Genomic DNA, 12,773 nt, shown 5'->3' with positions numbered 1-12,773 from the left:
CCTAATTTATTTCAGACAGACAGAGAGAGAGAGAGAGAGAGAGAGAGAGAGAGAGAGAGAGAGAGAATGAGCAGGGCAGAGGACCAGAGGGAGAGAGAGAAACTGAAGGCTCCATGCTCAGCACAGAGCCCAGTGTGGGGCTTAATCCCATGACCCTGGGATCATGACCTAAGCTGAAATCAAGAGTTGGACACTCAGCCAACTGTGTCACCCAAGAGCCCCTTTAGTGCTTTGAAAAAAAAAAAAAAAAAAGCATACATTTGTTTAGAGCAGAGCCTTCTGGAGTAAGATATTTGTATTTCCCTTGGGTTTAATCACTATAATAGATTGTCATTTTTTTCCCTTCAAGGGGTTTCTTCTTTCTTTTTCCTGTCACAATAATACAGTTGATTACTACAATGCTATACTGAACATTTGTTTTGCCTATATCCTCTTTTGCTGACAACTCCTTGAATTTTCTTTGGTGAACCATACCTCTTATTTTTCCATGTGGTTTGGGTGGGGCTCGGGGAGTGGATATGTGTGACCTTGACCTAGCTGAAAGAGCACTGTACCCTCAGGTTATAATTCATGAATGAACATATGACCCAAGCTACACAAATCTAGTTTGGCTGGTTATTCCCAATACCTCTATTTACCTGATAAAGAGTTGTGCTTTTTTGTACTCAACTGAGAGCTCTGAGGATATAAGTCTGGAGCTCCACACAGCCTTCTTGTCACGGCAAGGAAAACAAAGGCAAGTGATAGAGACCAGGTGCTGATGGCATGATCTGGACCCTTGGAATCAAATGTGCCCCAAAATAAATTTATATCTGTACTTTTTAGATACATAATCCAGTGATATGCTCTCAATATGAGCCTACTTTGGTTGTTTTTCTGTACCTTATAATTAAAAGTCTCTCCAGACAAAGATAATTAAGATATTTTCAATAAAAGTGCTTGCTACTTAATGATTAGAATGTGGTACATAACTAAACTCAAGTGCACAGCTCTTGAAAAATATAAAAAAGGAAAATTCATTGGTGGATTTGTAAATAAACTTCCAAATAAGAATCTGAGGCTAACACTGTAATGCTCAGGTCAAAGGAAGTTAAAAGTGAAAAATCATACTTCTATTCTGAATTAAAAACATGAATTTTCCTTAAAAAATTTTTTTGTACTGTCATGTAAAAGGGTACAAAAAACATTTTTGATTAAAATACTTTTATAACAAAAAACTGTGGATTTATAAAGATTAAGCAAATAAATGAATATACTGTACATAATGGTAGGCATATTTCTTACTTTCAAAGAAGTAAAAAAGCAGAAAGTCTACAATATATCCTGTTGTGTTGTACTGAAATTGAAGCAATAGTGTGTACTAATGGTTTTAGTACACATAGATAGATACAGAAAGATATACATGTGTATGGGAATGTGTATGAACATCCATCTGTATCTTAGTTATTTCTGTGGGGAGGCTCTTGAATCTGTATCACTCTGATGGGTTCTACATACCACTCTCCATTTAAAGGAACTATGGCTCCTTAAAGAAATGGCTGTTTCAGAGCCAACACTGGGAAAATACAAGAGGAGTTTCAAAATGCTCAAATAACGGAAACATGTCAAAAGGACACATGATCCAGCTTGAAGGGGTTCCTATTGGCTAAATCTGGAGTGACTTTAGCATCAAAAACCTACTGGATAAAACGAGTCCACAGATATATTTGATATACAGTGAATGAATAAATGAATGAATGAAGAAAGAAAAACTCTGTAGTAGAGTCAATTAATAAATGAAGACGGAAAGACAGAAAACAGCCATTTGGCAACCAACATAGCAAAAAAACACTTGGGGCAAGAATCACCAATGGATGCCGAAAGTAGCAGATGAAAGTATGAGGAAGAAGAGGATATTTATTTACTGTAGTTTCAAAGTGTATCTCCACAAATTAATAATTACAAAAGGAAAAACAGTAATTTTATAGAAGAGAAACCTGACAAGCACCACCCTTCACTAAGTGAACAAAGTTAACAGTAAAAGCAATGGGACAAATCTTTATCACATGCTTCCTGAAATGATGCACTGAGAAAATCACAACATTCCTTCTGTGGTATTCCTACCAAATATGTATTACCTGGATATAATCATGAGGAAACATGAGATGAAACCAAATTATGGCATATTCTACAATATAACTGATTTGCATTAAACACAACTGCAAGGTTAAGAAAAAGATAAGTTGAGGAACTGTCCTAGATTAAAGACAAAAACTCCTGACAGTTAAATGTAACAAGTGAACTGGGATTTTCTTTTGTTATGAAACACATTATTGGGACAATTGGGGAAATGTGAGTGAGGTTTGCAGATTAGAGAACAGCATTACATTAATGTTTACTTTCTAATTTTGATCTTTACTGTAGTTATGAAAGATAATGTATTTGTTTTTAGTAAACATGCACTGACATATTTGGGGATAAAGGGTCATCATGTCAGCAACTCAAATACAGCTCAAATGATTCAGAAAAAAATATGTACATGCAGAGAGAAGAAATCATAGAGCAAAAGTGGTATAACTTGGGAATCTGGATGAAGCCTGTATGGAAGTTCTTTGTATTATTCTTGTAACTTTTCTATAAATCTAAGGTTACTTTGATATAAACATTTAAAATGAAAAAAAAGTATATAAGATCAAACAAATATAAGACATATTGGAAAACAGCAAAAAACAAAACAACTAACCACTTTAATATGCAACCCTCAAGAGTCAGAGACTTATTGTATTGATAAAAAACAAAAAGTATTTGTAATTACACACATGGACAAGAAGTCTAAAGAACTTGGAAATCAAAACAGTATAGGTAAGTTGTCACTAGAATATAATCGATAGCATTTAGGGAGAAAAAATCCCTCTTAAACTGTTTTTGCTTTGTTTCATTTAAGCCTTATGTTTTTCCCAGAAAAGTCATCAGTTTTTTTATTATTTTTTTTCTTGTTCTCATAATAAATCATTTCTCAGAGGAACACTTTGCCTTTCTGTATTCAGGATGATGACCCCCTTTCCGTTTCTGAAAAGAAAGCTTTGGGCCCTCCCTACTTTTTTTCCCCATTCACTTTTTTTTTTAAAATGCTTACTTATTTTTGAGAGAGAGAAAGAGAGAGACAGAGAGACAGAGCATGAGTGGGGGAGGGGCAGGGAGAGAGTGAGACACAGAATCAGAAGCTGGCTCCAGGTTCTGAGCTCTTAGCACAGAGCCTGACGCAGGGCTCAAACTCATAAACCATGAGATTGTGACCTGAGCTGAAATTGGACACTTAACCGACGGAGCCATCCAAGCGCCCCTCCCTATTCACATTTCTTTCAGTGAGGGGGAGATGTATCCACACGTGATATATATTAACACAAGGGATTATTTTCAACTCTATTTCTCACATGTATGCTAGTCAAATGCCCATTTCATACTGACTTAGGATGGCAGTTTGATATGCATATCTCCTACCCTAGTGTTTCTCAGGGTCTAAAGTAATGCAGACCTGCTGACCCAATATAGTATGTTCTCCTATCCACAGTGCTTCACTCCATGAAATTCTGAAGAGGTGGAGTGCATCAAAACTAAACATGAGCAGAATGCAGAAATCTCTCCTCATCTCTGCCTCTATCCAATACTCTTACTTGGATAATATACCTGCTTGGTACAATGCACCATCCTCAGTATCAAATCCTGCTCACCTTCCCAAGTAGTTTTTGGAGGACAGAGTCTCCAGATGAGTGTGTAAAAGGAGGTAATGCTGGAGGAAGGCTGGGGCGGGTGTGAATTACACGTGGCTGTCTGCAAGGGGCAGTAGAGGGATAACTGATAGAGCTGACAGTGAGGAAGGAGAGAAGAGTCTTCTTGCTTCTAGGTGGGAAGGCTCACATAGTTAAGGTGTGCCATTAATTGTGCTTTTTAATCCAGTTTCGACAGAAATGCAGATTCTGAATAGAAAGTCTTTCCAGATTCTGGCAATAGGAAGAGTCAGTTTTCAGTATTATAAAAAATTGTTTTTTCCTGTACCTTTATGGGTACTTTAATAGGGAGTTGAAAGAACTGTATGTTGAGCTGCTAGCCAGATGCCATTTTAAAGTGAAATCTTGAATGAATTTGAAAGGCATGTAGCAAGAAGCAAATAGAAATGTAAACTCTCCAAAAGGATATAAGCAAACTAAAAGAATTTTGGAAGAGGAAAGAATTCACATTCACATTATAACATAATCTGGATAAAAAGTATTTTAGAAAGATTTGCTAAACGGCGCCTGGGTGGCTCAGTAGACTGGAAGACCGACTCTTGATTTTGGCCTGGGTCATGATGTCACTCACGGTCATGTGATTGAGTCCCGCGTCACGCTCCGTGTTGAGCATGGAGCCTGCTTGGGATTCTCTCTCTCTTTCTCTCTCGCGCTCTCTCTCTCTCTCTCTCTCCCCCTCTCTCTGCCCCTCCCCTGCTCACACTCACTTTCTCAAATATTTTTAAAAATTTCAATTAAAAAAAAAGAAAGATTGGTTAAGATTAAATAGTACACTGAAGATCCAAATGTAAGCAAAATTATCACTCTCTCCACTCCAAATTGTATTTCAATTAGCTATTAAAACTAAGAGACAGGAAGATAATATAAATTATTTTTTTCTCTAAAAATATGATAATTGCTTACTTGAGGAGAAAGTGATTCAGCTTTAGAATAGCTATAAGTTTAGGATAATTCTTTCTATACCACATATACCTCACTTCACATTTTCTTGAAATTTAAATTAACCTTAAACATTGGATCCGTTTCATGTTTATTTAGCATTAAGGTCATTGCTAGTCAATGGGCGTACCTCTGTGCATATTAGCAAAAGGCATCCTTGCTGGGTCAGATACTCATAGACTTTACAAGTGGAGCACAATCTGTATTTTAGTACCCTACCAACTTCCTTGAGTCAGGAACCTTTGTGCAGTGCACACACTACACAAAGGTACACTGCAGAACTCTCTCTATACTGAAGAAACTCAAGGGTTCAAAGTCAAGAAGGGAAAATATTACCAGGATCATTAAATTAAATCATATTAATTTTAAGACTGAAAGCTTAATTTTCATATTATGCATATATTCATGTGTTATTATTAAGAGAGAAAAATATTTGTGCAGTTAAACCACTATGACAAAACATGTAAGGAAAATTCACAGCATGTCATATACACAGATAGATGTGTAGGAACACCAATTCAGCCAATAGGGACAGGGCAAATGCGCACTTGCCTCCAGGAATAGTGAGAGAGCAAACCTAGGTGTAACTAGTATAATAAATACAATCATAATAACTCTGATAGAGATTGAGGTTATCTGGCAACTTAGTGATTACCATAATTATTTTAGAAGATCAAATCATTTATGATAAATATATATTATAATAAATATAGGCTACTGTGGTATACCTAAATCACATTTTCTATTTTAATTTTGAAGTCTGTTTATCCATATAGAATGCATGTTTACATTAGACTGTGAAGTAAAAAACTTCGTCATTTCAAAAATTATACATATTTTAAAAATATATATGTGAAATATATTTTTTGAATGATTACTTTTTAAAAAAAGTTAATATAACCAATTGCAGGGCTTTCAAAAGCAACAGGATTTTTGTTGTTCAATGCTAGAAAGTGCAAAGAAAATTAAAATATATATATACTCACTGAATTGGCATTTGTTGGGTTTGGCCAAGGTCTACCACCACCTGGACCCCTATAAGACAATATGATCAATGAAATTTTAACTTATGTTTTGAATCTTTCACAATAAGCAATAACAAATCATAAAATATAACATTTACAATTTAGTTACCATGCAGTTCTAGGTCGGCACTGAAATTACTCTGTATTTTCACAAATTTTTTATTTCTTAAATCAAAAATTTTGATCATTTCACAATATAGTTTTCTTCCCAAATCAAACTACTTTGTGTCGGTCCAATTTTATTTTAAGTTCAGTTACTGTAATAACCACTAAAAGTGATAATCACCTGTAACAGTAAAAACATGGGTAAAAATTACTAATTATGAAATAAATATAAAGTATAATCCTATGACACAAAGATAACTGCCACCTGTATATCATTAAAAATTAAAGTGAAATTATTTTTAAAATATCAATATCTATAAAATAATTGCTTTTACTAAACTACAAATATATATATGTACATAAAAGATGACTAAATTTGACTTCTTTTAAAACACACATAGACTATCAGATTACTTTATACATGTATTAATCTATCTCTCAGTGCCACTGACAATTTACATTGATTGATTGATTGATTGATTGATTGATTTAAAGTAGGCTTCATACTTAGTGCAGAGCCCAATGCAAGGCTTGAACTCATGACCTTGAGATCAAGCCCTGAGCTGAGATCAACAGTCAGACACTTAACTGACTGAGCCACCCAGGTGCCCAGACAATTTTCTTTTTAAAAAAGGGATCACTTTTTTTGTTTTCATAATTGTAGGTCAAGACAGTGGCCAGAGTAAATCTTGAGATAAACAGGAAATAATCTAATCCAATGTACGTCAGTATATTACTTCACTTCAGGGTGGTGGATAAGGTTTTGTATTCTATAGCTTAAAAGGACATGAATCTTTTAAAACAAAATTAAGTGAAAAAGTCTCTTGTACTCATGCTTCAGTATTAAGTATACCGAAATAAATACTGCTTGATAAAAAGTAGACTACTGTTAGCAGGTCCTCTGTAATTAGGGTCACTCAAGATTCCCTTTTCCTTCTAACTGCAGCAAAAAGACAGAGGAAATTTTTAATTAAAAAAAAAAAAAAACGACAACAAAAAAACATGTCCCCTGATTCTTACTGCAGAGACCTTAACCCTGAAATTCTCATATGTTAGATAGAAGCTGTCCAAGTTAGCTATATTACCCATGTTAGCCTGGACTATTTAGAATTGTTTTTCATTTTGTTTGGAATTCCCCAGGGATGTAAACAGCAGGGAAGTACATGAAAATTCTTTCCCTGGGCTCTATTAGGGTACCCAAATACAATTTTCTCCTATTCTGCTTGAGGAGTAAAGAAGAAAATGAGATGCCAGAGAGGAGTTGGTCAAAGTATTGTGCACAGGGAGAAGGTTAGGGACATGTACTTGTACTGTCTCTGGAACCTGTTGCCTCATTAAGATAGGGTTGATGATGATGATTTTACACTTAATTATAGGAACACTTTAGAAAGATGATCTTACATACAGGATTCAATGTCCTAATGGACAGAAAGTGAGGTAAAACATATGGTATGTATTTACCAAGTGAAACATTTTATTTGTTTGATGTTAATCCACATAATTTGTGTGATGTTAAATAAAACATAGTAAAGAAATTGGGAAATATTTATCTTAAAACAGCACAAAAAATATGCTATATCCAGGGGTGCCTGGGTGGCTGAGTTGGTTGAGTATCATACTCTTGATTTCGGCTTGGTCATGATCCCAGGGTCATGGAATTGAGCCACACATCAGGCTCTGTGCTGAGAATGGAGCCTTCTTGGGATTCTCTCTCTCTCTCTTTCTCTTTCTCTCTCTCTTTCTCTCTCTCTCTCCCTCTCTCTCTTTCTCTCTCTCTCTCCCCCTTTCTCGCTCTCCCCCACCTTCATGCTTTCTATCTAAAAAAAATGCTATATACAAATCATGGCAAAAATTTGTATACAATGATGTTAAGTTGATAATGATCTCATAATTTTAAAAATAGGACTGTATAAGATTAAATATCATATTTATTTATCATTTAAAAATTATTTAATGTTAAATTAACATGCTAAATTAAATGTTAAATAACTAAACATTTTACTTAAATAACAGCATTAAATTAAATGTTAAATATTACATTATCAATAACAATACCTTTTACACATTTCAGTTATTTGACAAATACTAATCTAGTCTCAGCACACTATGTATTTCATATCACATTGGATTTTATTTTTTTTTAAGTGTTTATATATTTATTTTGAGAGACAAAGAGCCCATCTGAGAGAGCATGAGCAGGGGAGAGGCAGATAGAGAGGGAGAGAGAGAATCCCAACCAGGCTCCAAGCTGCCAGAACAGAGCCTGGCATGGGGCTCTATCTCAAGAACCATAAGATCATGACCTAAGCTGAAATCAAAAGTCAGGCACTTAACCGACTGAGTCAGCCAGGTGCCCCCATTGCATTTTAATATGATAGGTTAAGTATTAATAATTCACATGGAGGGGGCCCATGGGTGGTTCTGTTAGTTGAGTGACTGACTTCGGTTCAGGTCATGATCTCACAGTTTGTGAGCTCGAGTCTCATACTGGGGTCTCTGCTGTCAGCACAGAGTCTGCTTCAGATCTTCTGTCCCCCTGTCTTTCTGCCCCTACCCAGCTCATGTTCTCTCTCACTCTCAAAAATAAATAAACATTAAAAAAAAAACTAAAAACAAAAATTCACGTGGATAAGCCAAATTTCTCCCAACACTGCCGTTGTGATTGAAAACAAAGTTTCACAAAAAGTGCTAAATAAAATGGGGGTTATATTAGCGAGAAGTTCTATTAGAACAACCACATAAGCTCAGTAATTCCCACTCCTTTTGAGGACCAGCAGTATTATCAAGAAAGTAATTTACACACTATAATACAGGAGTTATTTTGAATGGAGATTTCTATATAGGTATAGTCTGAAGTAGAATCAGGATAGCCTCATTTAAAAAACAAAGAGAAAAATGTACTTTAAAAGAAGCATGTATTTTTTGGTAAGTGTATACGGACTTGATAAAATAAAAGCAACTATGATTACTGTAGAGAAAAATTTTTTTGCTGTACAGTCATTTTATTTCAAGACAATAACTATGGAAAATTTATCATTCTATAGGATAACAAGAAGGTCTAGACCCATTGAAATTATTTGTCCTCTTAGTTTTACAAAATATCAATGTATACAAAGTTGAATTAGAAATGTTATAATGCTGAATCCTAAACTCTCTGGAAATTTATAAAAATGCGGTTAATTTAGAAATAGTTTCTTTTAAAAAACTTATTCATAATGCACTTGAAAACATTTACATTGTGGCTGTAGTTTGTAAATTCTACTTTAAAGTACTGAAATTGATATTAGGCTTTTATTTGTAAAAATACAATAGTAGTTAGAGAAACATTAGAAGTATACTCTTTAATTTTAGATGATACTATAAATAACTTGAGTTCAGAGCACTGAAATATAAAAATTATGTCAGAATAACTATGTTCTATGGAGACAACCAATAATTGTAAAAATAAAACTACCAAAATTTTGTTCCAAATAGTTTGCCAGTTGGTATACAGTATTTAATTACTTTTGTGAGCACAGTTGGGTATTATTTTTCACTGTCATTATATTTTCATGGCAAACAAGAAAAAGTGACAAGCTAAAGAAAACTCATCCAGATATGATTCGCCGGCAGGTCTCACCTGACTCCAACATGCAAATATCTAAGACTGTTAAAAACATAGCTTAAAGTAACACTATTCTAATGCCTTTACCTTTAATTTTTAAATTACCCAACATGTAAAAAAGTGACGTGAAGAAAGCCACAAATGCTAGTTAGAAATACTTATTTGCCAAAACATGAATTTAGTATATGTTTTAAAGATACTAAATTATGAAGTGAATTTCAAAAAAGTTTACTCTATTGAGTACAATGGAGATGATACATTTTATTTTTTTATGTCTCTTTAAATTCACTTTTGCTTTGTTGGGGCCAATATCAACACATGAATTATTCTGTCTGTTTGGATCTTACGTACTTCAGAACTTCCTTGTTAAAAGGAAATATTTACATTTTCATTGTTCTTTAAGAATATACTAATTTATAGAAAACTGAAAATTACATAAGACCACAAATAAATCAATAGTAAGAAATAATGGAAATCTGAGTCTGTTAAGGCTCAGTCACTTTAAAAAACAGAAATTATACGAATAATACAATATAGGGTAATAAAAATATTTTAAATGATCTGAGTGTATTTAAGTGAGAAACCCAAATGCAAATGTCAGCAAAAATAATATTAAAAATTCCAACCATATTTTTACTGTCCATAGTCTAGGGAATTTAATGCACCCATATGTGTTTATTTAAGTGTATGTGAGAAAAGAACCAGACAGTTTTAAGCAGCTGAGTTTCTTAATGGTCACATAAAAATAACTTTTTTCTTTATATTAACAAAAACAGGTTGATCTAAAGTTGACCACATGGCTAATTATAATGAAGTGTAGTACACAAAATGACATTAGGTACAATCTTACCATTTAATGCTAATTTTTAACTGATCATAATATTCAAAATGTATACTCCTTACATCTATACATAGTATTTAAAATTATATTTTCTAAAAGCTATTGCATTTTAAAGTCAGAATCTCAGGTAGGTAAATTTTATATACATCTAAATCCTATTGGTAAGAGTTGCAGCTTTTGATTTAAGCATAAAATATCACTCCTTTTTGTAACAACCATTAATAAAGGCTAAGCCTTTGAGAGATTTAAGAAAAGTCAGACTTCATGTCTACCCATTTTTACTTTAAAAGTAAAAAGACGTGATAGGAAAATTTGACCTACTTTTTTCCCCTTGTTCTGTTAGTTTTGAGTCTGGCTGGTAGCCACTTATTAACCTATTTTCTATTTTAGGCAAAATTGCTTTCCATGAAAATGGTTTCAGAAACTTAAAAAATCCCTAACTATATCAAAGGAACTTGTCTCATTATATCTTCAATGCCATTAAATGATGGCAGAGCTGTCTAATTTGATATGTAAGTAACCAAAGGACTAATGGGAAAATATATTAGAGGAAACTACCCACAACCCTATATGGAAAGGTTTCATTATTTCTGGTAAGCTTTCTTTAGGCCACATCATAGAATTGACCCTTTAGTGAATTAATGAAAGTCACAAACACCTGGTGTATATGGAACTTTGAGGGCAAGTTAGATATTGAAAAATAAGTTAAAATTCCTTAATAGATGGCGTTATTTGGTGTAATAGAAACAACCATGCTCTTTGGGCTTGAAAGGACTTTTCAGTAAAAAACAAACCAAAATACTGTCAGTTTACACCTTATCTGCACATCTTAATTTTCAAACAAAAATTCACCCTATCAGGGCTCCTGGGTAGCTCAGTTGGTTAAGTGTCTGACTCTTGATGTTGGTTCACATCATGGTCTCATGGTTCATGGGATTGAGCTCTGAGTTGGGCTCTGCGCTGATGGTGCAAAGCCTACTTGGGATTCTCTCTCCTCTCTCTCTGCCCCTTGCCTGCTCTCTCTCTCTCTGTATCTCTCTCAAAAATAAATAAACTTAAAAAGAAAATAAAAAAAATGACCCTATAGTATGGAAAGTTTTTTAATATAGAAGATAATACCAGAAAGAATGCTTCCTGGGTTAAGAGTGATCCCAACAAAGCAAAAGTAAAGACTCATATATAAGAATTAAGATCTTTTAGGAATCATTTAGTATCTGTTAAAATGAAGTTAGTATCAATTGTCTGTTTCTGTGGAGTGAAGTCCTGGTCCTCGTGTCCGCATCTCTTTACAGTTTTGTATAGACTATCTGGAGGCTGTGTTTATACATAAAAGACTCATTTTTAATTAAATAAATGAACCATGAAAACCAGGCTAAAAGTTGGCATTTGGCATTTGAAAATGGAAAAAAAATTAAAGGTTGCAAGGGAAGGAAGAAAAAGGGAGTATGTTGTGAAAACGAGGCAGACACTAGTGCTCATGTTTAGTTCATTTACACCAGTTCCATTTTATACTACACAGAAATTGAGGAGCTGAAAGTGTGTTACAAATTAGTGTGACTTCAGAAGACAGAAAATAGAATACTAAACAGGATAATATGGCATTTTGCTTACATGTTCATTCCGGGCATTCCAGGGCCACCTAAAGCATTCAGTGGGGGTCTCATTGCACCTCCATAGTTCTGTAATGATAACCAAGGGTCAGACTACCACAAAACAAAAAAACAAAACCAAAGAGGAGGGGGGAAAGAAAGGAGAGCAGGTTAATGATTTCCCTACATAACTCCTGATTGGATAAGGCCTGTGCAATTCTTTCTCTGAAGGGTCCACTCTTGTACTATTGCTTCTATTTTAACAATTACTTTGCTCTGTGTCTTCTAAAAACTACATGACTACGTAAGATCATTGGGGCATGTTAAATGATTAAGGTACAACTGCAATTATAATATTCAACATATCTTTATTAAGGTCCTAATATCTGTATAACAGTGAATGTTTACAAATAAAACATTTTATAAATCCAAAACTCTACTTTTAAAGAAAAGACTTAGTTAACATGTTTGAAATTGTCAGACCCAGAACAATTCCATAAAATCTGAAGGAAAAAAAAACAGACTGGTGAACCCAACAAGAAAGTTGAACGCAAACTATTTCTGCTTACAAAATAATACATCCTATAGAGAAATGCACTAATACAAACATGTACAACAATATATGAAAACTAAAGTATGTATACATGAATCATATCACTCAATAGGCTTCTGTCAATTTCTCTTATGTATATTCAAAGGAGAAAAACATTTTAATGTTTTAACATGCATATCATATTAGCTTACTTTAGTTTCCACTAGGGCCAAAAGATTTTTTTTAACATTCTTACATTAATATATTTTGACACTATCAACTGCTTTCATGCTTGGCTTTCTCACAGCACTTTATCTACAACCTTTCTGACTACTCTTTTTCAATTTCCTTTGCTGGCTCCTTTTATTTTG

General features: G+C 33.9%; 1 protein-coding gene across 10 annotated transcripts in view; it reads right to left on the bottom strand.

The window, feature by feature from the left end:
• Window positions 1-12,773, bottom strand: part of SSBP2 (single stranded DNA binding protein 2) — a 322,394-nt gene that overhangs the window by 38,806 nt on the left and 270,815 nt on the right. For 8 of the 10 annotated variants that reach the window (XM_025924980.2, XM_025924976.2, XM_086697497.1 and 5 more), the window contains 2 exons: window positions 11,893-11,984; window positions 5,693-5,741 (listed from right to left, as the gene is read on the bottom strand). In XM_025924980.2, coding sequence (XP_025780765.1) covers window positions 5,693-5,741; window positions 11,893-11,984 — 141 coding nt within the window. The remainder of the gene's footprint in view (window positions 1-5,692; window positions 5,742-11,892; window positions 11,985-12,773) is intronic. The other 2 variants (XM_025924977.2, XM_025924981.2) reach the window with 1 other exon arrangement.

This window comes from Puma concolor, chromosome A1 (assembly GCF_028749965.1).
Source record: "Puma concolor isolate L17-30 chromosome A1, mPumCon1.1.hap2, whole genome shotgun sequence".
NCBI lineage: Eukaryota > Metazoa > Chordata > Mammalia > Carnivora > Felidae > Puma > Puma concolor.
The sequence above is the reverse complement of the archived record's forward strand: the minus strand, read 5'-3'. Positions and strand labels throughout refer to the sequence as shown.